At 42.4% G+C, this 27,825-nt stretch overlaps 1 protein-coding gene across 2 annotated transcripts in view; it reads left to right on the top strand.

Moving 5' to 3' along the window:
- DOCK1 (dedicator of cytokinesis 1) overlaps positions 1–27,825 on the top strand; it is a 315,244-nt gene that overhangs the window by 22,352 nt on the left and 265,067 nt on the right. Inside the window, exons 2-12 of one of the 2 annotated variants that reach the window (XM_061478569.1) lie at positions 914–997; positions 8,269–8,309; positions 10,289–10,344; positions 11,887–11,983; positions 15,291–15,439; positions 20,037–20,172; positions 21,509–21,666; positions 22,219–22,300; positions 22,730–22,865; positions 23,204–23,276; positions 26,032–26,111. In XM_061478569.1, coding sequence (XP_061334553.1) covers positions 914–997; positions 8,269–8,309; positions 10,289–10,344; positions 11,887–11,983; positions 15,291–15,439; positions 20,037–20,172; positions 21,509–21,666; positions 22,219–22,300; positions 22,730–22,865; positions 23,204–23,276; positions 26,032–26,111 — 1,092 coding nt within the window. Of the gene's footprint in view, positions 1–913; positions 998–8,268; positions 8,310–10,288; positions 10,345–11,886; positions 11,984–15,290; positions 15,440–20,036; positions 20,173–21,508; positions 21,667–22,218; positions 22,301–22,729; positions 22,866–23,203; positions 23,277–25,968; positions 26,112–27,825 lie in introns of both variants that reach the window. The other variant, XM_061478568.1, reaches the window with a different exon arrangement.

Genomic DNA, 27,825 nt, shown 5'->3' with positions numbered 1-27,825 from the left:
ACCAGTTTTTATTCTCTCCTAAGTTACACGCTGGCACAGCAGTCTGAGCACCAGGGTTGAGCTCTTCCAAGTAGCTCCAGCTCATGACCTACAATGGAGTCACTTGTGGAATACACACAGCAGTAAGATTTGCTATTGAGTTTCATCTGAACAAATTGGACCTTTCTCTTGGTCAGCTTGGTCTTCTTCAGCTGCTTCTGAATTCAGCAGGGGAAAGGGCAGTGGGTTTCTCTTAATTGTCTGTTCCTCACCCTGCTTGTGACTGGAGCAGCTCAGAAGTGTTTGTGAAAACAAACCCATTTGGTGAATTTGAGGTTGTGGATGCTCTCGGGGCTTGCCAATGAATTATCAAGTATGATAATTCTAATGCTATAAAATGGGGGTAGTACCAGTCTGTTCCATGAATACAGTGTCTTGATGTAGCTACCTCTGGCAGTCAGGAATGCTGAAATCAGTTTTTAATATAGTATGTCTGCAGTGAATTAATGAAGTGGCTGAGAAATCGTTCTTTAATATTAGTGATGGTAATTTGAGTTTTCTAAAGACACTTTGTAGGCTTTCTGTGGTTGAGCTGACAGTGGAAGAGAGTGCAGTTCATTGCAGAACTGCATAAAATTGACACAAAGTACTGGGAGATGGGCAAGTACAATAAAATTAATTGAATATATTATGATGAAGGAAAGCATCATAAATGGAGTGAGGAAGTGGCTTTCGAAAGTGGACTTGTGGCTTTCTGAGGCTTGTCACAAGGGGAAATATTAATGGATTAAAGGACATTAATCTGAATTTTTTTGAACAAAATCCTTTGTGGTGGTTGGCAACCAGCAGTAATGAAAACACTTACGTGGAGAAACAAGAACCGTGGAAGTTCTGTTGTCTTACATATGCTAACAGTGCTGTTTCCTCTCTGCAGCTCTCTACAACTATGATGCTAGGGGACCAGATGAACTCTCCTTGCAAATAGGTGACACCGTGCACATACTAGAAACATATGAAGGTAAGCTGGAAAGTCTTGCATTTAAAAACATTGGTTTTGTACTTGTTCCTTTTGTGTTTGTGACCTTATCTTCTCGAGTTATGAGCTGATGAATTACCTTCTTCGTTGCTAAAGGGCAAACCACATTATTCCTAATGAACCAAGAATTAACCAATGCTAGATAGGAATGAAGATGCATGTGGTCGATACCTGGTGAATAAGCATTCCCTTTTCTATGGAAGATAGATGTTCACACAGCTTTATTTGTATGGGTCAGTTGTAGCATCTACCTACATAAGAGAAATTATAGATGCTTTATGGATGCCCTCAGGTAATGCATAAAAGAGCTTGCTTGAGCTCCTCAAGCAGGCTCAAAAGAGCTGCTAAAAGAAGCTTCATCTGAATTTGAAAGTTACTTGGGCTCTCAATTATTTATATCTTTCTTATAAGCTGGGTACATGAGTTACAGTGCCACGGACTGACTTCGGGCTTGTCAGATGCTTTGCTTGTTTTGCTGTTGATAGAAACACTACACGTACCAACATCTTTCCCTGTTGATCTATGTCAAAGGAAATTTGAATGCTGAGTTTGATAATCAACGGAAGGTGAAACTTGTCATAACACTTCTCAGCTCTTGCTTGATCCACGACTGAGCCAAGCAAAATACAGCTTTTGCATTATATACTTGACTTGAGGCTTTTATGGCATGCTGCAGTTTGGAGAGAGGTATAAGGAACATAGAGCTAAATGTAGTTTAAAATATTGTAACACGTTTTGTCTTGTGGAAATGTGATTTACTTTAATATATGGACTTAATTTGTTTCTCTAGACCTCGATCTTCTGGTACCTCTGTGTGATAAATTTGGTTTAGATATTGGCTTAATAGGATGGTTTTTATCGTTATATTTACTGAAACAAACAATGCTATTTCAACAGAAGTAACAAGCTCTACTCATCACTGTGCAAATGAACTTTGTCATTATTCCTAGGCTGGCATTTTCTTACAGAGCTCAAGTTGCCAAGTTTCACTTGAAGCAAAGTAATCTTTCCTCTGTCTGATGTTATATGCTCTAATAAAAGTCTAATAATGCAAAAATTCACATGCAAATGGAATGATTTAAATATTGTGCAGCTTTGTACTTTTAATATATAAATAGATTTATTTAATGAATGTGGGAGAAGCTCTGAATCCTGAGTAGCGTACATGAAACCGTATGAAATGATGACTGCTGCCAGCTAAGTGGGACAGTGGATGTGACTCACTTCTCCCCTTGACTTGAATAATAAAGCCCTTCACACCCTCCTGGTTGTTTGGCTTCAAGCACATGGGATGAGTTCATGTTAAAAGAAATGCAAATAAGTTAATGTTCTTCCAAACATTTCATACAATGATTACTCATTATGTACCTGCTGTGATGGGAAATTAGATGCCATAATTCTTATCTCTTTTGTTCACAGAGCTGCCGTTATTAGGTAATTATTTGAGCTCTTTGATCTCCAAGTTTCTCTATATGGAACTTGTGTAGATTGTGCCCCAGGAGGTTTCAGACCATGTGTGATGGTGTCCAGGTGTCTGCCTGGCAACTTCCCTGCCATTGGTCCCGTCCATGACAGGGTTGTGTTAGGCTGTAGTGGGATGGATCAAGCTGAAGAAAAATACCCTAATAATAGAACCATAGAATCATTTAGGTTGGAAAAGACATTTAAGATCATTGAGTCCAGTGCAAAGGTGGGTGCGAGGAGGATGGTGCCAGACCCTTTACAGTGGTGGACAGAGACAGGAAGAGGAGTAATGGCCATAAGCTGAAGCACAAGAAGTTTCACCTCAACATGAGGAAGAACCTCTTTACGTTGAGGGTGGCAGAGCCCTGGAGCAGGCTGCGTAGGGGGTTGTGGAATCTTCCTGTCAGGAGGCATTCCCAACCTGCCTGGATACTTGCCTATGTAAGCTGCTCTGAGTGGACCTGTCCGGGGTGGAACTGGATGATCTCCAGAGGTTTCTTCCAACCCAAACCATTCTGTGATTCTGTGAAATCCACCACTAAGTATGAACATAATATGAGCACGGACAGAGAAGTCATCTGAAGAGTCAGTAATGCCTTTTTTTGCTGAGCATCTCTGATTCTGCTTCCCCTTCCCTGTATTTAAGATTGTGGGGGAAAAAGCTGGCTTCTTTCATAGGTATCTGCTGTATTATGTATTCTGCTCTTGGCATCCTACCGTAGCATTGTTGAAATAGGTTTTTGGAGTAATTCTGACATAAGGATAGCTCTGAAGACTTACTAGTGTCCATGGGCTTTGAAGTGGTAGATTGTAGGGTTGGTTTGTTTGTTTCTTACTTTCCTTTCTTCTGAATCTGCAAGAAAAGCTTATGGTAAAATCCTTGCTCAGTTGCTCTGCTCTCTGCAAAGGGAGGACATTGAGAAATTAAGAGGGCTTGGTCTTGTGGCTAGTGCTGAAGACCTGTTTTAAGAACAGGCAGGTTTCTGTAGGATATCATGTTGCTACCATGTACTGGAATTGGTTGCTAAGATGGACTTTATTTATGTGTTTAAAATACTATTTGTTTTTTATGTGTAAAGCTTATTTTAGAATTTTTTTTTTGTTACTGAAACATTTTAATCTTTTAAATTTTAGTCAAAACCCACTTTATTTATTTCCTTGAATGCAGAAAAAAGCTTTTGTGACAAATTCAATGTGCAGGTCCTATAAAGGGCTTTTAGAAATCAGCCTATATTTTTGCAGGAGTTAAGAGACTGGAAATGAATGGGCACATCTGAGCAGCCCAGTCTAGTGGAAGGTGTCCCTGCCCGTGGCAGGGGGTTGGAACTGGATGAGCTTTAAGGCCCCTTCTAACCCAAACCAGTCTGATTCTCTGATTTTACTCTTAAATCGTCAAGTTTTCTGTTCTTCCAGGAACCAAAGGAAAAATGAAGCTAGTTTCTAGAGTCATTGATGTTGACAGTCAAATTAATGTGTTTCTATCAGGTAGGATTACAGACAACTTCAGTTTTCAGATGGAAAACTTTCTGTCACTCCTAATGTGAGCCTTAAATGGAAAGCTGAGCAGCAAAGCTTATGACTTCATAAATAGCCTTCATCCTGCAGGACAGAGCAATTGCATTTCATAGCAGATATCCCAAACCACATTTTTACCGTGTTCTGAATCAGCGCTTGCCACATCTTTATTGTCTGAATTCTGTTCCTTTACATTATGTGGTGGAACGGGCAAAAGGGAATATCTGATCAATAGATGTGGCGGATTAAGGTGAATAGCAATTAAATGTAACAGTACATAAGCCCTAAAGCCGAGATTGAACTGTCATTTCTAGTGATGCTGTGCGGAGTTTGGGTTCCCAAAGAAGTTATTCCCGATACTGTGGGAACACGCAGTTGTTGGTTACAAGTTTTTTTTTGTGGGGGATTTTCTTTGTTTTTTCAAATGCAGCAAATACTTTATCTGGGTAACTATGTAGGAAATAGATGTATCATTCAAGAGAAACAAGAATAAATTCTCTTCAGCCTGGAGAAGAGAAGGCTGCATGGAGACCTCATAGCAGCCTTCCAGTATCTGAAGGGGGCCTATAGGGATGCTGGGGAGGGACTCTTCATTAGAGACTGTACTGATAGGACAAGGGGTAATGGGTTCAAACTGAAACGGGGGAAGTTTAGATTGGATCTAAGGAGGAAATTCTTTCCTGTAAGGGTGGTGAGGCACTGGAATGGGTTGTCCAGGGAAGTTGTGAATGCTCCATCCCTGGCGGTGTTCAAGGCCAGGTTGGACGAAGCCTTGGGTGATATGGTTTAGTGTGAGGTGTCCCTGCCCATGGCAGGGGGTTGGAACTGGATGATCTTAAGGTCCTTTCTGACCCAAACCATTGTGTGATTCTATTCTAAATATTTGAGTGTCTTGCAGCTTTAACAGACACAAATGTTTCATTGGTCCCTTTTCCTTGTTGGACATTTATGTGGATGCACTTTTCTAGCTGTTACATCCCACAGTATTTTTAAGGGTGAGGCTAGAAACCCTGTAACACATCAAGAAGCACTTAAAAGCTCTGGTCACTTTAGAACAGTATTTCTGGCATCAGTCTGTTTTCCTATTTGTCTGAAACCATCTTGGCTGTGAACAGAGTGAGGAGGATTCAGCGCTCTTGGCTGTGTGTTTGACACCCCAGGGGTTTGGTCTCTCTGCCCTCAGTTTTTGGGCTCTTAATTTCTTATTTCTTTCCATGATGTCCAAAACTGCTGAGGTTACAAACTAAAGAACTAAAATTAGGCAGGGTCATAATGGGGTTTGATAGGCGCATTAGGATACCTTCTCAGTGTTATTACAAGCTCACACGTTCCCTTAGCCTTTGCATTCTTTAGTGTCAAGGACTAGACGCTGCTTGCCTAAAAACAGAGGCTATATTATACTTACATGCTATTTATGTACTACTATATAATCCCAGCCTGGTTTGTGTTGGAAGGGACCTTAAAGCTCCTCCAGCTCCAACCCCTGCCACTGGCAGGGACACCTTCCACTAGAGCAGCTTGCTCCAAGCCCCTGTGTCCAACCTGGCCTTGAACACTGCCAGGGATGGGGCAGCCACAGCTTCTCTGGGCACCCTGTGCCAGCGCCTCGGCACCCTCCCAGGGAAGAGCTTCTGCCTAAGAGCTCATCTCAGTCTCCCCTCTGGCAGGTTAAAGCCATTCCCCTTGGCCTGCCCCTACAGGCCCTTGTCCCAAGCCCCTCTCCAGGTTTCCTGCAGCCCCTTTAGGTACTGGAGCTGCTCTCAGGTCTCCCCTTCAGGAGCCTTCTCTTCTCCAGCCTGCCCCAGCCCAGCTCTCTCAGCCTGGCTCCAGAGCAGAGCTGCTCCAGCCCTTGCAGCATCTCCATGGCCTCCTCTGGCCTCGCTCCAACAGCTCCACGTCCCTCTTGTGCTGCTGCCCCAGAGCTGGATCAGGGTTTCAGGGGGGTCTCCCCAGAGCACAGCAGAGGGGCAGGATCCAGCTGAATTTTGTGACTTCAGTGTCTTTAATTCGTGTTTGACAGGGAGGTGGTTGGTATTGGAGCGGACGGCTGGCTGTAGGAGAGAGCTGCCCTCGTCTTACAGATGAGGAACTGAGAAAAAGAGTAGCTCTGTTTTGGGTAGTTGAGTAGAGATGACTTCTTGTGTTTAAATGATGTTGCCCTTTTATATGTGTGGTCGTGGCAAGCCTTGGTGCCTCCATTTGAACCAGTGAGAGTTAGTTCTCTGAAACTGGGCTCCCCACTGCATAGCTACAGGCTAGACACCCAGCAGGAACTCCATTTAGATGATGGCTGCCAATGAAGAGCCTGGTTGGACTTGCTTTGCCCCATCAGGGCCTTGACGATGAGTAAGAGCGTAACCAGTTCTCCAGGGCAAATTTTGGCTGCTTTCTTATCTGCAGTACCTTGTTGCTCTTACTGCTTGCTATATAGGAAGCAGAGGTTCAGTGGTGAGGAGCTGTATTTGCTGTATGGCTCTTCAATCTGCAGGTGCAGCGCGATGTCCTGAATCAGCAGAGAAGGTGGGATGGGAGAAGTGAGGTGGAAGAGATCCTATGATTGTATGTTCTTTAGCTTGCACAGTGTGTTTGATCAGAGTCATGGTGATTATCAGCTTAGACTCCAGGACTTCAAAGTGTTGGTTTAGGGAATTTAGTTCTTTAACAGGATTGAAATCTGTGTATGGCTGCGGAGGAAGCTCTAGCAGAAATGCTTTGCCTTCTTTGCACCTGAACCAGAAACAGCATGGTGGTTTCAGCAGCAGTTCTTGTTGATATCCCTCTGGGAAGAACGGAAGTGTGAAATGGGAGGCTATTGCAGCCTCTGTAGGGAAACCAGTTGTGATGGTTGTAGACATCAGGTTAAAGATGACCTTGGCAGAAAGCCAAACCCAAAGGATCATAGAGGTCAGGCTTCTGATGCAGCCCAAAGATGATGAATCAGGTCACCTTTTGCTGCTGGAGAGGAGCCTGAAAACTCCTGTCTGTTTGAGACTTTGATTTGTATTTCTGTGTCCCAGAGTGCAGATAATGAATTTATCTGCATGTGTTGTCTTCCTTATGTGTTCCTCCTGTCCTGTTTGTAATCATGAGTGGGGCTGTAGTCTTCACTTCTGCTTTGCCGTGCCCCAGCCCTCACCTGTGTTGATCTCTGGAAAGGGATGCTTTGGTATACAAAACCTTAGTTTTCAGTGCTGGAGTGGGTGCTTTGGCACCCAGGTTCAGTCTTCCAAACGCTGCAGAGGGTAGCTCTGGTCACCTGTGGGGTTCCCTTGGGTGCTGGACAGGCAGGAGTGAGCTATGGCACAGCCAAACTGAAATACAGGATGGCCCCAGTGCAAGGGTGCAAGTGAGCTAGTGCTGGACTGGGAGCAATACACACAGAATCACGGAATGGTTTGTGTTAGAAGGGACCTTAAAGCTCATCGAGCTCCAACCCCTGCCACAGGCAGGGACACCTTCCACTAGAGCAGCTTGCTCCAAGTCCCTGTGTCCAACCTGGCCTTGTCCCACCACCCTCACAGAGAAGTTCATCTCATCCGCTTTCCCTGGCACTGGATCTTCCATGAGGCAAAACAACCATCATTTGTAGGGTTTTGGGTTTGCTTTGGTTATCCAGCCGCACTGGAATGTGATGGCTGCAGAAACGCTAAAAGCAGTAATGGTGATTGCTTGCAGATGCGTCCTGAACTTGGGAGTGCAATAAATGGGGCATGTTTTCCAGACATGGCCACCTGTCTGGTAGAGTGGCACTGGCTGAATGATGAGGCAGCATTGGGGGTGCTGCGAGATGGATGTTCTGCTTTATAATGAATTAGGGCTGTAGGGCTCTGTGCTTTCGTATTTTGGTGAATCATAAATCCCAAAGTATCCTTGTTTTCTGCTGGGATGACAAACAGCCGATCCACATTTGGAAACTTGTAATTTCTGGGACTTGCATAGGTTTTAACTTTACAAAAATGTACTGATTGACTTGTTTGGTTTTAACACTCTTCAGTTGGTTTTGTTTTATGTTGGAACATTGTAATCAAACTTAAAGGAATGACAATTAAATACATCATGGAAAATGCCATCTTTGTCATGTCTTTGCCATCAGTTTCATTTTTATAGCCTCCAGCATGACTTGTTTGGATATTAGTCCCCCAGAGAACTTCAGGTGGGCTGTGCATGTTGGCATGACCAGAAGGCATGTCAAGGTGCTGTTGAGCTGAGAAGGTGCAGCTTGTAGGTGACATTAATGACCTTTTTAATGCTTTTTCCTTGTTTTTCCCTCCTAGGTTGGTACAGAGGTTACACACTAAGAAAAAAGTCCAAGAAGGTGAGTGCTGCAGGAGTGGGATGCTCTTTTTCCTCTTGGATAGATACGTATTATGGCATTGGGTGTGTTGCTGTAATGGAGATCTTGGTGTGTGTTTATGGCACAGCATGGGAACGGTTCACCACGTGTCCACTGATCTCTACTACCTACCTGTGTGCCTCGACCTCTTGTAAATGTGAATTTAAGTTAATTGTAACTTATTTTAGGCCCAAAAATCTGTGTTGGATACCTAGTTTGTGCAGTTTAAATTGCAAAAATATGCATATATACAGCTATGTATGTGCATATATATCTCTACATATATATAGGTGCAGGAAGAAGAGGATATGTATAAAAAGAATATATAGAGAAGAAAGTATGTATAGGAAGAAGAGCATATATATGTATACATATATACATAGCTGTACCTATATATATGTACAGCTACTTGATGTGCATCAGCTTGTTTTCTGCCTTTGCTTCAGTAAGTTCAGAACTTTAATGTTCCAGTTGATCTGTTTAGAGGCTGCCACTTTGCATTGCTGTCTGTGAAATAATGTCTTACTCATAAAACACAACTGCACTTTGCAAAGTGATATGGGGCTCTACATTGTGATTTTCAGGAGGAATAGCCTTCTCCAGTGTAATTTTGCCTCGTTGGTAGGCTTTCAGTATACATAAAGGGTTGCTGTTATAGCAGCCTCGCTGGAATAAAAAGAAACATCACAAATACTGGTTGTAACTTTGCATTTTAGTTTTTGAGCGTTTTCTTTTATAGTAGTAATTAACCAGAATTAAATGCCTTCTGATTCTGCATCTTTTTCCACTTCAAATGAACCACTTGAAATGTAATGTTTGCCTACAGAGGTGCATTTTGTGTTGCGCCTGCATGCTTAGGACTACAGAGCTGAGTTGTGTGGTTTATCCCACCCATTTCCTACCCAGGCCTGTTCTGTTCTATTTTGACATTTTTCTTTTCTTGGAAATACACTAAATCTCTTATGCAGTGTGTTTAATGAACATGCCTTGTGCAGCCTAAGAAGCAGTTAGGCAGTCTTCTTGGCTTAAATGAATCCCACGTGTTGCTGCATTTGTCTGACTGCTGCTAAACGCAGTGTTTGCTTTCTTTTACTGGGACAAAAAGACTCAGCCCCAGCCCCCTAGTTTTTGTTGCTTTCTAAGGCTTTATGTTTCCATGTTCCCATGATAAGGGCTTGGAAATAGGTGGTCTTTAAGGTCCCTTCCAACCCAAACCAAAGAAAGAAAGCTGAACTACTGCCTCAAACGGTGAGGTGAAGGAGCTTTCTCACCTTGGCTTGAGTTACTTTTTGAATATGAGCTTACACTATTTTGAAAATATTATTGTATTTCTGGAATCTTAATTTAGAACATTTTTTTCAAGGAAAGCAGTTCTGGGTTTTTTGCAATTCTATCTGAAGAGGTTTTTTGCTTGCAGCACTACACTAACGTGATAGGTTGGTGGTAGAACACAGTACATTACATAAGGAAGCTTGGTTAGATAAGAGGAAAAGCAAGCAGCAGACCTGGATTACAGACAAAAAGTCATTTTGGAGTTAAGTCTATGTCAAATCCTATTTCTTTCACCCTTTGAAATGGAAAGCTGCCTTAATTTTCATAGCAGGTATCATCCAGGGACCTAGAGAACAGTGACGAACTATCTTGAACTGGGGGAGGAAACACCTCTTTGCAAGGCCACTTATTGGCAGGGGGTGTCTCCTGTTTTCTTTAATAGAGTGAAGATGGGATTAAAACCACTTAAGTTTGTATTTGGCAAGGGTACAGTAACAGCTTGTTGAAAAGACATGCAAATAAAGCTTAAATATACATTAAAAAACCCCAGAACACCCAACACAACTCTTCTGATGCTCAAGAGGATGCAGCCCTGGCAATGAGTCTGGGCATATTTTTAGGTAATAGATGCAACTATGTTATGTGTAACATATTTAAAACATCTTTTTTCCTCTCTCTCCCTCTCAAAGGGCATATTTCCTGCCTCCTATATTCATCTTAAGGAAGCAATAGTTGAAGGCAAAGGGTAAGTTTGATTTGAGGATAATAAGAATCAATTTTCCTCTTTGTATAGGTGTAATTTTGGTGTATTATCAGATAATTTACATTTATTCCCAGTCAGTTAAAGAGCTGGTGGCGAAATTGTGGATTTCTTTATGGCAGTGCTTTAATTTGGTAAGTCGCCTCAAGTTTGAAGGTGCTGTCCTCACCAGTGCTTCTGGCTAGCGCTGTCCTTATCCGCACTGTCGTGTAGTTGAGCTAAAGCATAACTTTGTCTATAGTCATGTAATCATTTTGGAAGAATTAATGATTTCCCACTTTTCTTTATAACTTTTATTACTCTCGGGATTAAGAATTCCCTACATTAACTCCCTGCACACCCTGCCCTCTGCTTTAGTTCTGATTTCAGTTTTCCCAGCTTCTTCCAGCCCTTGAGTCTTATGGCTTCTGCTTGGTACACTTAATACACCAAGAGGCCTTTGATATGGCATACCTTTCTCTTATGCAGATGAAATTTAAGTAGTGTCTTAATTCCTTCTTCAGTGAATGCTGTAGACTGGACTCCTCACTGAAGGCAATTACCCAGGCACTGCTTTCTGACCTACCAGGGAGTTCCATTAAATTGTTCATTTTCTGATTCTCCTGCTCCTTATGTGTGTGACACTAAACAGTGTGGGCTGGTTTTTGTCACTCAACAGCTGTTAGAGTCGGGATGTTTATTTATCAAATCAGCTTTGCTGGACAGGGATGTGAAAGTTCCCAATGTTGGTGGAAAAGTTTAGTTTAAAAAACAGGGGAAAAAACCTCCAACAAATCCCAGGGAAAATAAAATAAAAAGTGGAGTGAAATTAATAAATAATTAGCCAGGAAATGGAGTGAAACAGGATTCGAGTATTATATTCCTTTGTGCCCGATTTATTTTTATCCACTGTTAAATATGTAAATGATCGAACTACTAATCATGAGATTGCTGCATAATGACATCTTTCTTGCTGATTACAGAACTGCCTTTAAGTACCCCACTTGTGAAATATTAAAAGATCTAGCTGTTGTTTCTTACTTTCATGGCACATCATTTCAAAACGAGTTGCACAAAAACTCAATGGTGATGACTTCCATGCTTAATTTTTCTCTGCAAGACCAGTATGATGGAAAACAATTGCACGTTAATCTCAGGGCACTGTGGGTTGTGTATATCTGGCTTTCAGCTCGGTTGCTTTTGAGGGTGCTGAGGCGCTGGCACAGGGTGCCCAGAGAAGCTGTGGCTGCCCCATCCCTGGCAGTGTTCAAGGCCAGGTTGCACACAGGGGCTTGGAGCAAGCTGCTCTAGTGGAAGGTGTCCCTGCCCGTGGCAGGGGTTGGAACTGGAGGAGCTTTAAGGTCCCTTCCAACACAAACCAGGCTGGGATTCTGTGATTCTGTAATATTAACTTCCAAATTTATAAGCAGTGTTATTTTCAACACTGCCATTATTGGGTTGTCTTTGGAAATCAAGAGATCCTTAAGAGTGATCCTGCCACTCTACCCAAAACTGCTGCTTAATTCAAACTTTTCTCTCCCTCTTAAGACAACATGAAACGGTGATACCCAACGAGCTCCCTTTGATTCAGGAGGTTACCACAACGCTGCGGGAATGGTCCATAATATGGCGCCAGTTATATGTTGTAAGTATCAATATAAAACATTTGCAATAGAATATGGTTTACCAGAAGAGTGATGCTGTGGTAGGTACAGTCAGAAGCATGAAGGAACTAGTAATGAAATTGCACTTCTGTTGCTGTTCTAAAGCCTACTTTTATTGCTGGAAAGCTGTTTAGCATCTCCTATATTAAGGCACAAATCTCAGTAGTGTTTCTTTTGAGTGTTTTCTCAAATACTGTGTGTTTCTTCTGCAAAATCAGTTTTTTAGAGCGTTGCCTTGTTCTGGCAATAATTTGTTGAGCAGTTATGACCCATTTTTCCTAGGGTACTATTGCACAAAAGTTGGATTTTTAAGATGTATATGTCTTATATCTGTATCATATGTCAGATATCTGGAAAAATCTGACATAGAATTGTATCAGAGAGATGAAGGGCAGTTCTTAAGGTTGTTGGTCTGGGTTAGGAAAGGATTGAGTAGTTGACTTCTAATTTGTGGGTGTAAGCTTATACCTTTGAAAAGGCCTTTTACCTTGGTATTCTTGTGCTTGAAGTTGGTTGTTCCCAGTTATCCTGATCTCAAGTTACCTACCTGACTATTTTCATATGCTGAAGTTCCAAGCACATAAGAATTACTGTTAGAAATTCATAGCAATAAGCATTTGCATTGATAGTACCTCAGATGGGATAATAGAGATACAATAGCCATTAAACTACACATATGAAAGTGCTTGTAAGGTTTAAATAGTGTTCAAATGTGTGGTTAAAAGTACAGTTCAGATGGAAAACAGCAGCATGCTGTAGGGTGTGAGGTACCATAGCTCAAACTATTCATGTTCTCATTGTAAAGTCACTGTAAGAAGGTAATGGGAACATGGAAGGTCTTGTATATAAAGTAAGGTTTAATGTCAAGTCTCTGTATCCTTTAAGCGTGTTTAAAATCTTCTATTATAAAAGCTCAAGCTGGAAATTAAGATGTGTGTATTGACTAATGTGGCCTTTGATTGTGTCCATGAAAATAAAGATTAAAAAAGCTGGAAGTGATGTAAAATTGCAGTAGATGAGAGAAAGGTAATATATGAGGAGAGGCAGATTAATGTGTTAGAGAGTTTTAATACTAGAGAGGTTGTGTTGAGGCGCAAGGAAGAAGTCAATGGGCAGAAGCAAACCAGGAGGAGCTTGAGAGGGGACTGGGAATAGCTCTGCCCTCTGCTCCACTGCTGTGTGCTGTTAAGGATTGCATTTTGACCCTGATGTCTTTTTGTGGGGATTATCCTGAGTATGAAATCTGCTATTGTTTAATGTTAGAGAAATTCCACTTGCAGAACTGTACAAGGCTTGGTTGTGGTGTACTTAAATAAGGAGGGAATTGGACGTTTCCTTCCCAAGACTTCTGTGTGGTTTTGATAGCAGTAGCTCTTAGGAAACTGTAAAATTCCCTTGGTGTGACAATCAGTTGTTCTAACCATTAATGTTTAACATCTCATTTGTCATGCATTTACCTCCATGAAGACACATGAACAGCTAAAAGATACTTCAGCAGTGCTGGCAACTTTGAATTCAAGAGCATGCAAGGTGTGAGCCTACCAGTTTCATCAATTTGGTAGGGGAAAGGGTTCCAATCCCTGTTACAGCTTTACTCCAAGTAGCTGGATCACTTAATGAGTTTATAGTACCTATATCTCAAGGCTATCTGTTAGATTAATTGAACGTGGATAGTGGCCAAAAGGAGCATTGGTGCACTGGGATTGTGTTGTCAAGGCAGATTTGGTTTACTGGAAGCAGCTGGTTACAAACTGGTCAGTTTGCAGACTAAAGAGATATTTTGTCTTGTCCACATCAGTACCAGAAATCATTAAATTGCCACATTTATTCCTTTATTCTGTTTGTAATTGCGTTTGAATATTGCATAGGCATTGTTTTGCTTTTCAGATAGCAGAGGACGTGGCATGTTCTTTATCTCACTGGTTCACGATTGCCTGCAGCATTGGAAATCATGAAACTCTTTCCCATTTGGATGTGTCTGTATTTAGCTTCCAGCCATATGTGCCTGTTGTGTCTTTCTCTGCTACATTAAAGAGCTTTTAATAATGGGTATTTTCTCTCTGTGAAGGTTCTCACACTATAATCAAATCAGCTTTTTGATAATCTGAACAGACTGCAGTCTTTAAGTTTCACAGTTTTCCCCTCCCAAGTCCAAGTCGTTACAGTCTTTTCCTGCACCTTCTGCAGTTTTGCGTTGTCTTTTATGGATAGTGGAGAGTTTTATTTTAACCATTCCAGTTGTTCTCAGTCACATAAGGCCCAGGTGTCACCTGAAAGGAAGGCAGCTACGTATAGCTTGAGTAATTCCTTGATGTAGGGTGTTTAGAAAGATGTATTGTTGTTAAGAGTGTATTGAACTAATGGCCTAGATTTGAAGGGTTATGAAGATGGCAAGAGTCTGCTTCTGGGTAAGATCAAAGCATTCAGAGCCTCTGCATTGTCTTGACATCTTTCACAATAAAAATAGGAAGGCTGTTGTTCTGCAACTTCAGTTTTGTGTGGTATCGTTTGTTTGAGGCAAAATTGTTGTGTATGTGCACTGTCCACGGTGTTCTGTGGTTAAAGGTCTGGTCTTTTGCTTTCAAATGCATGTAGAAAACACTCTGGAAAAGAGGTTCTTTCCATTGTAAGTCTGGAACTTTATCTTCCTGTGTCCTAGCTTAGCAGAATGCTGCCAAGGAAAGTCGGTGTATGCTGCTGGCATGATTTAATATCCATTGTTCCAGCCTTTATAAACAATTGAGGTATTTCACTTCCTAGAAGGCTTAGTGCTTTCCTGGTTATTCCCTTTCCCTCAGCTCTTACCTGTGGACTCATAGGATGATGATGCACTTGGCATTACACACCGGGGCATTTTAAAGTGTTGTTCTGAAAGCTTATCCAGGGGGAAGGGCTCTAATCTGCTGCAGATGGAGTATCGCAGAACTTGAGCCTCTTCCTGCTAAAATGCATCATTTTTAGTGCTGTTCTGCTTAGTGTAGAGGGTCATTGAAGAAAGTTACTCTTTGAACCAAGAAAAGATACCTTTTCCTTGAATGCCTGTTCTGAATACAGTATTACTCAGGTTTTAAGGTAAAACACACAAGCATTTACACTTATTTAGATACCTAAAACAGAGTGTAAGAGTGTTCAGTGTTCTGTGCTATAGAAAGGCTCCTATTTTAGAGCTGTTTGTAGACTCTTACCCTTCTGAAGTTAATATTTTATAATTGCAATTTATGATATGCATACAAAAGGTGCTCACTAGACTTCAGAACTAACTTCCACCCATCTTCTTCCTCCAAACAGCAGGATAACAGAGAGATGTTTCGCAGTGTGCGGCACATGATATACGATCTTATTGAGTGGAGATCTCAAATACTCTCTGGGACCTTACCCCAAGATGAGCTCAAGGAACTGAAAAAGAAAGTGACAGCCAAGATCGATTATGGCAACAGGTTTGTGAGCACTGTTTTCCACGTGTTGATGCCTAAAACCACATCAGGATGTGTAATATTTGACTATAGCTCATTAACTTTGGTCTTCTAAAATACAGGAGTTCCTGCCTTTGGTTATGAGGATGCTGGGCAGGGACTCTTCATTAGGGACTGTAGTGACAGGACAAGGGGTAAAGGGTTAAAACTTAAACAGGGGAAGTTTGGATTGGGTATAAGGAGCAAGTTCTTTCCTGTGAGGGTGCTGAGGCACTGGAATGGGTTGCCCAGGGAAGTTGTGAATGCTCCATCCCTGGCAGTGTTCAGGGCCAGGTTGGACAGAGCCTTGGGTGCCATGGTTTATTGTGAGGTGTCCCTGCCCATGGCAGGGGGGTTGGAACTGGATGATCTTAAGGTCTGGGTGATCTTAAGGTCCTTTCCAACCCTAACTATTCTATGATTCTAATATGCATTAGCTGTCAGTGGCTTCTTGCAGGATTCTTATCCCTGTATTTATGGAGGTGTAATAGTGTATTAACAGTGCTTTTACAGCAAGATAAAGAATGAAGTTGGTATAGCATGTTTTCTCCTACACATATATAGTAGAAATTGTAGTATGTAAAGGGGAATCCATATATAACTCTTTTCCTTCATGACATTATTAATTTGATACTGGTAAGAAGCTGTAATTTTTAAGGTCAACTGAGAAGTGCAAATATTGCCTCCGTTCAAAATACAATTGAAACTGGCTTCTGCAGCATCAACAGTTGTTGGCTTCTCATCACCACCAGCCGCATGTGCCCTGAAGTCACTTAGCTATAATGTGATGTTGAAGGATTTGGCTCAGAAATACCATTTAAGCTCATTGTTCCTCTACTTGCATAGTATCCAGCTTGGACCAGAATCTTAACAGGCAGATTTGATAAAACAAAGTGTCTGTTTAACAGAAGAGAATGGAAATTGTGAAGGAAACATCCACCCAAAAAGACAGCAGTATGGGTTGCATACGTTAGTAGTTCAGACGTATTAACTCTCCAAACAATGCTCAAGATTTGAGCAAAGTTCTTTTTTAACTACAAGTTTTAGGTCCCAAGTTCTCTATATGCGTTTATGACTTTCCATTATGATTTAAAATGAGATATCATGTCTCACTCTTCAACCAGAAGCAGTAGTTTGAATACTGAGGAGCATGTTTGTATTACTGAGCACCTGGGGACTGGAAAAGCTTTTGGCCAGCCAGTCTTCAGCCTCCTTATGATGTAAATAACTCATTGGATTTCAGCTATTAGTGCTTCATTCCTTAAGAAGTGCCAAACTTGCACTATTTCTGCTCACCCACTTTACCAGCAAAAGCTGTGATTACAACCAGAAATATCAAAATATCATCAGTAACTGCATTCAGTCAGTAATTACCATTTATAATCCAAGATATGGACTCTGGTACCTCAGTAGACAATTAACCAGATGTTGTTAATGATATGAGTTTGGCTACTTGATTTTACCATCTGCTTAAGGAGTTTCTTAAAGTTACTCTCAACAACCTCCAGACGCTCAGTGTTCAGATACAATGGCACGTCTTGTGCTGTACTTTATATGCCTAATGTGCTGATGAACTAAAGTGATCAGAACATCCTCTGTGGAGGGAAGTGGATTTTAACTGGTGAGTAAATTCATGTCTGGAAGATACCAAGTTTCTAATGTGTCCTACATTCACTTTTGTCTAAAGTAAGCATATATGATGAAGTTTCCTCTTTATCAGGGACTGTAGTGATAGGACAAGGAGTGATGGGTTTAAACTGAAACAGGGGAAGTTCAGGTTAGGTATAAGGCAGAAGTTCTTCCCTGTGAGGGTGCTGAGGCACTGGCACAGGGTGCCCAGAGAAGCTGTGGCTGCCCCATCCCTGGCAGTGTTCAAGGGCAGGTTGGACACAGGGGCTTGGAGCAAGCTGCTCTAGTGGAAGGGGTCCCTGCCTGTGGCAGGGGTTGGAGCTGGAGGAGCTTTAAGGTCCTGTAAAACACAAACCATTCCAGGATTCTATGATTTCAATATCCAGACAGAATGAAATCATCATGTGTTTTATAAATGTTTCCTGATCTAATCATATCCTCACTTTTCCTTGCTTTGTGAAGAGCAGATTTATAAATCAGATATTTTGTTTCTATAAATAAAGCCAACAGTTTCACTGCATGCTGTCAAAATAACAGAAGAAGTAAAAGGAGTCTTAGGAATTTTTATTTTTAATGTTTTTCTGAAATTGGGTCAGGTAATTTTGTGGTGAAAACATCTTTTCTGTTCAGTTGCAAAAACTCTGTAACTGGGACACTTAGGAAAAAAAACCCTTGTAAATCTTTCCAAGCATCATTTGCAAGTTAAAAGGATAAAACAAAGAAATAAAATCAAAGCAGGCTTTGCTGCTGTTTATTTGACAGTCTGTGCAGATGTTTGTGTCCTGTTGGTGTGTGGCAGCCTGGGTCATTGCTCTCTCTAAACTTCTGAGCCGCTTTTCCTCTGGTCCAGGCTGGTGTCTTCTACAGAAGGATTCTGCTTTTGTTCATCCCACCTGGCAGTCACCATGCCAGTGGTCAATGTGTCTATCTCCTGCTGTGGCTGCTGTCCAGGGATCAGTAGTAGGGAGGAGCAAGATGATTTTGGCTGTTTATCTGTTTAGTTTTGATGATGAAACCATTTTCTCCCTAGAAAATTAACCTGGGAGCTTGGAGATCCAGGGATGCTTTAAAGTGTGTTGTGACTTTGCCCAGAGAAGCTGTGGCAAAGCCTTGAACCCTGCATCCTTGGCAGTGTTCAAGGCCAGGTTGGACGTGTCTTGGAGCAAGCTGCTCTAGTGGAAGGTGGACCTGTCCATGGCAGGGGATTGGAACTGGATGAGCTTTAAGGTCCCTTCCAACCCAAACCAGGCTGGGATGAGGTCCAATTGCAGTGTGGAACTTCAGAGGTGTTTCTTAACAAGCTGCTGCTTGCACTCTGCAACTTGAGTGATGTTCATCCTCCTTTGAATGAATGCAGTGCAATGATTTGAAGGGGTTTGTGTATTGACCTTGCTCAAGGCTTTTTTAACACCTCCAGGCTTCCCTCTCGTCAAGGAGGGTAAGGAGTGATTCTCCAAATCATAGAATCATAGAATCATTAGGGTTGGAAAGGACCTTAAGATCATCCAGTTCCAACCCCCTGCTGTGGGCAGGGACACCTTACGCTAAACCATATCACCCAAGGCTTCGTCCAACCTGGCCTTGAACACTGCCAGGGATGGAGCATTCACAACCTCCCTGGGCAACCCATTCCAGTGCCTCACCACCCTAACAGGAAAGAATTTCCTCCTTAGATCCAGTCTAAACTTCCCCTGTTTAAGTTTGAACCCATTACCCCTTGTCCTGTCACTACAGTCCCTAATGAAGAGTCCCTCCCCAGCATCCCTATAGGCCCCCTTCAGATACTGGAAGGCTGCTCTGAGCTCTCCACGCAGCCTTCTCTTCTCCAGGATGAACAGCCCCAACTTCCTCAGCCTGTCTTCATACAGGAGGTGCTCCAGCCCCTGAGCATCCTCGTGGCCTCCTCTGGACTTGTTCCAACAGTTCCATGTCCTTTTTATATTGAGGACACCAGAACTGCACACAATGCTCCTGGTGAGGTCTCACAAGAGCAGAGTAGAGGGGCAGGATCACCTCCTTCGACCCGCTGGTCACGCTCCTTTTGATGCAGCCCAGGATATGGTTGGCTTTCTGGGAATAGACGTAGCATGTCTTCATCTGCCACAGCCCCTGTTCTTCTCAAGTCAAAAGGGGAATTTCTCTCAGATAGACCGCAAACCTCTGTGTGGCTTATCAGACCCTGCAAGTTTGATTTAAGCTCATTCATCAAACCCATGTCAAACCCAAAGTTACAGCAGCTCCATCATGAGAGGTGACTACAGAGTTAGAGGAAGAAAATAGGGACCATGTATTTGGCTCAGAGGTGAAGAGGTCCGGCCTGGGGACAGCAGGCAGGGAAATGCAGAGGAAGGTAGACCTGATTGTTTTATCCTTGGTTCTGCTGCCAGCGCTGCACTAATGTGGGAAGACATGAAGGGTCTTTCCTAAGGCTGTATTTGATTATGACAGAAACCTCCCTCTCTGCAGAAGGTAATTACGGATGTTAACACCCCACTGACAGAAATCTGGCTCTGCTTTAAATAAGGGGAAGCAAAGTGTGTTTGCTTGGATCTCATAGGTGTTTACTCATGAATATGCCTGCCTTGGAGGAGAGTGTGGAGTGGGATGGAATGAACTTGTGTGTGGTGTGACTGTAGTGGTTGGGTGTCCAAACTGTTGGATGTATCAAGAAGAGTAGACAAATCCAGTTAAGACACGATTTCTCCAGCTCTTATGCTATTACATTGACATGGGTTCCTTCTGTGCTGTGGGGAAAAATGACTTCCAGTCAAAGCCGGTTATCTCTGGGATTGATGCCATGTTAAACTGATTCATCACGTATCGAATGGCTTTTTGCTGTCATGTTTCACATGTGCATGACTTTGCTAAACACATGGCAGGGTTAACTAAGGAAAGGAGGGGTTTAAGCAGTTATTTGAGCACTGCTAATTTATAAGCATATTTGTCTGTTTAGAATTCTTGATTTAGATCTGGTTGTCAGAGATGAAGATGGCAACATTTTGGATCCAGAGCAGACCAGCACCATTAGCCTGTTCAGAGCACATGAAATTGCTTCCAAGCAAGTTGAAGAGAGGCTACAGGAGGAAAAAGTAAGATACACTGGGGGCTGTAGCTTTTCCATTTCAAACATAAGACTGCAAATTGACTGTTTTTAGCACTGGTAATGAAGAATTTGATATGTTGATGAAGAGTTACCAGGCTTAATCCTTTAGTAACAACTTGTATGTCTGGGCTGTTTAATTGTCTTTCTCATCCTTTAAATGCATAGTAGAATTTATGGTTAATACCTATATTGCTCAGTTAACTACATCGGTATCTTAATACCAGACACGCGTTGCAGGTTTGTATGTTAGGTTGTCATAAGAGTTTATTTTAAAGGCTCAAGGAGAAGAATATCCTCATGCCTGTATGATTGCTGTATGCCAATCCAGGAAATCCGTTTGTTGGAATACAAGGGGCAAATTTAAATAGCTTTAACCTGCCAGAGGGGAGACTGAGATGAGCTCTCAGGCAGAAGCTCTTCCCTGTGAGGGTGCTGAGGCGCTGGCACAGGGTGCCCAGAGAAGCTGTGGCTGCCCCATCCCTGGCAGTGTTCAAGGGCAGGTTGGACACAGGGGCTTGGAGCAAGCTGCTCTAGTGGAAGGTGTCCCTGCCCGTGGCAGGGGTTGGAGCTGGATGAGTTTTAAGATCCCTTCCAACACAAACCAGGCTGGGATTATTCTAAAGACATTCTGTGACTTAAATAGTCAACCTCTTTGCAATTCAAACCCTTATTTTTAAAAGGAAGCACACTGCTGTTGTAAGGAGTCCTGCGTGTGTCAGCAGCAGTTAGTGGAGCGTGGTATTCCTGAGGAGATGCTCATGGGTGCATTAGTGCCACGTAATGAGCTCCTGTGCTCTGTTGAGTTGTCATGGGCCATACACACGCTTGCAGCCATTACAAAACTTGGTGTAAAAATGCTCCAGTTTAGGTGGGTTTTAAACTACTGAATTTTTGCATCCAAATTTGTTTATTCGTCCCTGCCTCAGCCAGTTTCTTTCTTTTCCCATCAGCATTCTGCTCCTTCCTTATAGAAGTAGCTTGTGAAAAGTTCATGGGAGCAAAAGTCTGAGGGTGGGTAAGCTGAGGAATGTACCTTGAGATATATTCGAGGCTCTATTTGTTCCTCTATTTGTTTAGCTCTTTTTAGTAAGTGAAGACATCCCTCTTCCCTTACCCTTCTCTCCCTTTCTCCTTATGCTGTGGCACTTCAAGACAGATCCAGAAAAATGCAGTCTGTAAATCCTGATTTAACCAAAGACCACATGAGTAGAATTCAAGAGAAAACCCTCCTTCTGTCTGAAGGGTTTTAGGAAAGGTTTATAGGTGTGGGATATTTGTTAGGCTGAGTTCAACTCTAAGTTTCTTCTATTCTTGCATTACAGTCCCAGAAGCAGAATATTGATATCAACAGACAAGCGAAGTTTGCTGCCACTCCTTCGTTTGCTTTGTTTGTAAACTTAAAAAATGTAGTCTGTAAAATAGGAGAAGATGCTGAGGTCCTGATGTCTCTGTATGATCCACTGGAATCAAAATTCATCAGGTTAGTGAGCTCCTGAGCGTCCTCCCTCATCTGTGCTTGCTCAGTTACAGTAGCGAGGTAGATTTAGGGGATGAAAGGGCTTATGAAAGTCAAACACCTGTGAAAGGCATAGGGCAAGGTCACCTGGGAAGCTGTGCAGCGGCTCTTTGTCATGTTCAGCACAGCATCAGGCAGATCCCCTCACCTAGGGTATGCTTCAGGGTCACCCTGTTCCTCCTTACGCTGTGCCTGTGGTTCCCCATGTGCAGAGCTTAAATGAGAGGTGAGCACACCTGCAAGGCTGTGTGCCCTTGCTTAGCAGCAGTCTTGGCGCTACTCAGAGTTTGATTTCTACATCCCCTGCTTCCTTAAAGAGATTCTTACGCTTTGTTGCTTGCTTTTTATAAGTGATGCCCACAAAGGGAAATGTCAGCTCTTCTCTAAGTAAATACCCATTAGTTTAGGATGAGTAGATTGGGTTTAAAATGGTCTTCTGTAAATTTTGAAGTTGATTACAATGCTTATGTTCGAGGAAGCCATTTAAACAGAGTCCTCACACTATTGTTCTTTCAGTGAAAACTACTTGGTGCGATGGTCAAGCTGTGGACTCCCTAAAGACATAGACAGATTGCATAACCTGCGAGCAGTGTTCACTGTAAGTGTGTGCTTGGTTCAGCTGGCAGATTGTAAAGCACTGGTTTCATAGCCTGTGAATAACTGAGGAATGTAGTAAGCTGTGTGTAAGCAGTGTGGAGTTAAGTCTGCAGGTCGTGAACATGGAGAAGGCTCATGTGAGACACTTCTCATAAGTGACCATTAAATATCCTGGATGCCTGGTGAAACCCAAAGGTGCTCTTTGAAATTTTAACTTGCTGGAAATGGTTTGGCCTCTGAAGCAGTTAATTTACACAGAAGTCAAGATAAACCATTGAAGTACTGTTACAAGAACTCCTTTACTCTTGAGTTTTGCCCTCGTACTAGAGGGTAGCATGGTGAAGGCAAATTCTGAGCAGCAAACCTTCTGTCTACTAAGATGGGATTTGAAATTAATTATAAAGTAACGTGAAGAAAGTGCTCTTTTTAGGACCTGGGCAGCAAAGACCTGAAAAGAGAGAAGATCAGTTTTGTCTGTCAGATTGTGCGAGTGGGCAGAATGGAGCTGAGGGACAACAACACGAGAAAACTGACTTCAGGGCTGCGGAGACCTTTTGGAGTTGCAGGTAACTGTGTGTGCTCTGTCTGTGTCGTGTTATGTTCTTGCATAGAAAACTAGGTGTTAAACTCTTGTGGGGTTGTATAAACCCAGAATTGTTCCAAATTTAATCAGACTGATGGCTGTATTGTAGAGTTTAAGGTAGCCCCTAGGACCTGTATTAGCTAGAGATGCCAAAGTTACTTGCAATATGATGTTACTCTATAGGAAACCTCTGAAATTGCACAGTTAATAAGTCCATCCCTCTTCTGAGTCCCTATTGCTTCCAGTCCCGCAGGGTATTCCCTCAGCGTTCCTCTTGCCATGTGGATCACTTCATTCAGTACACTTTGCTTTTGTTTTCAGTGATGGATGTTACTGACATCATTAACGGGAAGGTTGACGATGAGGACAAACAGCACTTCATACCATTCCAGCCGTAAGTAGGGAATAGGTTAAAGACAAAGCAGAAGGGAAAGAATTAAGATTTTTGACTTAAAATGTGGTGTTTTTTAAACAAACTAAACTTTTGATTGGAGCAAGTGTTCTGTAGATATTCTGAGGGTAATTTATTTCAGTGTCATGTTTTATCTTGAGTAGTCCTTACTAATCTTTCTTCCTCTTACAGTAGTGATAGCCCTAAAAACTGTTCTTTTCCTAAGTCTTGACTTTAAAGCACGCGTTCCCAGTTTTGCAATCTTGATTTCGTTTTGTTTAAAGATGTCAGGATGATCATGTGTAAGAGGTGAAATGCTTAGAGCAAGTACATTGCTGGTTTAGATCTGCCAGAGGCTGATAAAGACCAGCGGTGTTACTAACATCTACGGCAGCCACGCGAGTCTTACTTCTGTGAGAGTAGTAAATGGTAATATTGATCTTTCTCTTGGTAGCACATAAAACTTCATAGTAAAGGCAACTCCATAACTGGAGTGCAAACAAAAGCTGAGAATTTGAAGGACGGTTTGGTATACCTCCTGTATAATCTCACAGAATCATGGAATGGTTTGGGTTGGAAGGGACCTTAAAGCTCATCCCGTTCCAGCCCCTGCCCTGGGCAGGGACACCTTCCACTAGAGCAGCTTGCTCCAAGCCCCTGTTTCCAACCTGGCCTTGAACACTGCCAGGGATGTGGCAGCCACAGCTTCTCTGGGCAACTTCATCATGTGAGACTTTTACCCCAGGTATTTTGGTTGACTGATAAGGGAGAGGATGTGTCTGCTGCATGTGCCTGTTACAGCTGGTTCGTAGAACCAAGCAGACCAATCTACTATGTGGACCTGGTCTTAATTCTAGTCATCTAAAACCACAAACCTTTCCACAGAACCTTAGAGTTCCACAGACTCTTAAGGTTGCTGACATGGAGTTTGACACTATTGTACAATAACTGAATTGGCTGATAGCAAATGTGGAGTTTGTCTCCTTTAAAGTACTGACAAGTCTGACCTGGAGAGAAGAAGGCTCCTTAAGGGGAGACCTTAGAGCAGCTCTGGTGCCTAAAGGGGCTGCAAGAAACCTGGAGAGGGGCTTTGGACAAGGGCCTGTAGGAACAGGCCAAGGGGAATGGCTTTAACCTGCCAGAGGGGAGACTGGGATGAGCTCTTAGGCAGAAGCTCTTCCCTGTGAGGGTGCTGAGGCGCTGGCACAGGGTGCCCAGAGAAGCGTATTAACAAAAGAGCATAGATGGCAAATACCCTGCTGCATCCATATTCATAGTTCCTTTTTTTCATTCCATGAAATGGGGAAAAGTAGGAGAGAGAAGTCAAATAAATGTGCATAAAATATGAATACTTGGTTTTCCTTTCATATGAAATATTAGATTGCCATCTGTTCCAAAAGGCAAAACTAGTTATGTGAGCTAAATTCATGTACTAACTGATTTTCAGAGGGGGTTTAATAATATTAAAAAGGAAAAAGCCTGAAATAATGTAATCTGAAATTCACTTTACTTTGGAAAATAGGCTTAATGCAGGAAGCCCTTGTGATCTGAGGCTGTAGGATGTCGAGAGGCTTGCTGGGGGCTCTGCTTTCTGTCTGAAAGGGTTTTGTTTGTATGCGGCAGTGGTGTGCAGGGTGCTGATGTGGAGATCCCAAGTACCATTCCATCTGGAAGGAAACCAGGAGGTTTTTAGGGAGGAGTGCATTCATGACATATTTATTGTGTGCTAAACAATCACAGGCTTAGTTTTCAGTGAGTGTGAAAGTGTGCAATGAAAATGATGCACCTCTGTGGATGGAAGTGGATGCTAATAGAACATGTAGTTTTCTGCTCCATTAACACCAATTTATTTTTGCTCTGTGTAGCTATAAATCAGATTTTGAAATGATGTTCGATGTCTCTTTTTATACTAAATTAAAATGTTCTTCTGAATGTATATTCTAAAGAATATGAATAACGTGAGAACACAAATCCTGGTGCCATTATTTGCAATGTAGGCTGAGGCTGCGTATATGAGCCCCATTTTTCTCCTCCTTCCATGCTTTGCTACTATTGTACCACACGCAACCCTGTTTTCATATCTTTGCTCGTATTCATTCACTAGCCACCACCACAATGGCAGTCAAAAGCACTTGGCGAGATTACTTCAATGACACTTCATGCTGCTGTTTTATTTAGAGAGTGTCCATCTTTTCATTCATCAAGTTTAACAATGTTTGGATTCTCTGCTTTCCTTCTCCTGTGCCCTATCTGGGGGATTTAGGGTAGCTTTTCCTTTGGGTGGTGTGTGCTGCTGCTTAACCCACAGAATGACAGAAGCAACCCTGGAGGGGTTGCAGGGCCAGTCTGCTCTCTCTCTATCTATTAAAGAGAAAACTGCCTGTATAGGCTTTCACTGCTTACCAGGGGGTTTTAAAGTGGGAGCCATTCATCCTCTCCTCCCCAAGCATCCCTGGGGCCTGCGCACGCATGTCCCTGAAGGGAGAAGTAGCAACTCAGGTGTGCTGTACTTCTCTTCTGATTAATGCTCTTCCTCTGTCTTTCTTGTTACCTTTCCTGTCCTTTGTCTTGCGTTGACTAATAAATACTCTTTGTCACAACTATGATACGATCTTTTGTGTTCCCTTGTTACTGTGACTTCTGGTTTTCTGTGACCCTTTGTTTCCTGGTGTTGGTCGTCATGTGCATCCTCCAGGCTAGCGTTGGATGACGCCATTCGACACAAGCAGCTGAACATATCATCCCGTTTTTCACCCAGGGTGGCAGGGGAGAATGATTTCCTTCAGACTGTTATAAACAAAGTGATTGCTGCTAAAGAAGTTAACCACAAGGGTCAGGGTATGTACTGTTATGTTTCCTATGCAACTGGTCTAAAACATACACAAGTGTAACATGTGATGGGTTTAATTGTGGAATCAAGGGTGCATAATATCACCTTGTTCACTGCTGTTTTGTAACAGAATATGTGATTGCATGGATTGTTTCCCCTGTTCCCCGTCCTTCAGGGCTTATTCTGCTCTTCACCTTTTCCCCCTGCCCTATGATAACTCCACAGGTTTCCCATCTTTTCTCTGCGTTGTCCATTGCTTGGACATCTTTATGTTTCTGTCCTGGAAACAGTGACTTAAGGAATTGGCTTTTGAGCTGTAGAGTTTGGCCTCCTAATGCTGAAGGAAGGGATATTCTTTTCCCTTTGCCTTATGTTTCCACTTTGCAGCTGCACTTGCAGCATTTGGCTCCCTGAGAAGAAGACCAGGGCATTGCCCCCACTGTCACTGCACTGCCCAAGCTTGGAGGTGGTAAGGATGGAGCAGAGCAAGGGAACCTCACTGGTACCTTGAATTAGGAGCTGCTCGTGTCACTGCTTGTAATTCAGTGTATGCTCTGCTGATGTGAAACTCAGTTATCTCTTCAAATCTGGGTTTTTTTGTTGTGTGTACAACACTTGATCATGTATCTGCCAGTTAAAAAGTGAACTGTGGGAGGTCTCAGTTATTATTGTACTACCTTCAGTATTTTCTTGGGATTAATACGGCATTGTGCAAGCCAATGTGGAATCGCCACTAAACGCTGTTATGTGAATATCTGTATCACTTCTAGGGCTATCTGAGCAATAGACCTAAGGAATATGTTCCCAATTTTCCCTGATTTTTTACTAATTAATAGCAAATAAAAATCTAAATAAGCTTATTTTTATATTATCCATAAACTAAAGAGAAAAACTTAATCTGCTATCTTCCCCCCACCCTCCATTTTTGTATCTGAGGCCAGTGTGTATCAGAAAGGAGGAAACATTTGAGCTTTTTTGATTCATTCCAGAACCTTTTCCTAAGAAACGGAAGAACAGTAACAGTTGTTACTAGGGCTGTCAGTGTAGGTACAGTTACTGTTTAATGGAATAGCAGCTGGTAGAGCCACCTCTGGAACAGGTCAGCATATAGCCTTTAAAATAGATTTTGATAGAAAATAAAGCCAGCTGCTAAACGTATACCAAATGAATGTATAGTTAATAGTGCGTGCAACAGGATAACCCACAACTTGTGTTACAGGTGAATATTTTGGGGGTTATTTTTCATAGATTTTAATTTTAGGACATTGCTCTGCAGATGTCTGCTGTCTTTATTCCATACATAAACCTGATTTCCAGTCACTTTGCCAAGTGTAAGATGACTTTGGGGTTGGGCTTTGTTTTTCACTTGGGTATCATTCTTTTTCCTACAAGTGCACCCCATGTTAGCCGGGAAGCAGCAGCTTTTTAGTGACTGCTTCTGCTACTGAAGAGAAAAATATCAACTGTGTAATGCTGATGCTGTAGATTTCTTTGTGCTCAGTGCAGTAAAAACGACTTCCTGGGGGTGGTGAATCAATTCAGGGTATGTATCTGCTGCTGGTGCTGTCTTTGGCAGCTCAGTATTGTTTGGTTGTAATACTGAAGTTTTTCCATTCAAATGAGCGTTGCCACTTCTCTCTCTTCCCGTGGAAGATAAAGATTTTTTTAGAGCACGTGAGAGTTCCAGGGATAGGTACAAGCTCGAGGCAGTGCTGCTAATGA

The sequence above is a fragment of the Pezoporus flaviventris genome, unplaced genomic scaffold (genome assembly GCF_033815535.1).
Source record: "Pezoporus flaviventris isolate CSIRO_AGI_PZ_B2104156 unplaced genomic scaffold, CSIRO_AGI_Pfla_v1 ptg000129l, whole genome shotgun sequence".
NCBI classification, from domain to species: Eukaryota; Metazoa; Chordata; class Aves; order Psittaciformes; family Psittacidae; genus Pezoporus; species Pezoporus flaviventris.
The sequence above is the reverse complement of the archived record's forward strand: the minus strand, read 5'-3'. Positions and strand labels throughout refer to the sequence as shown.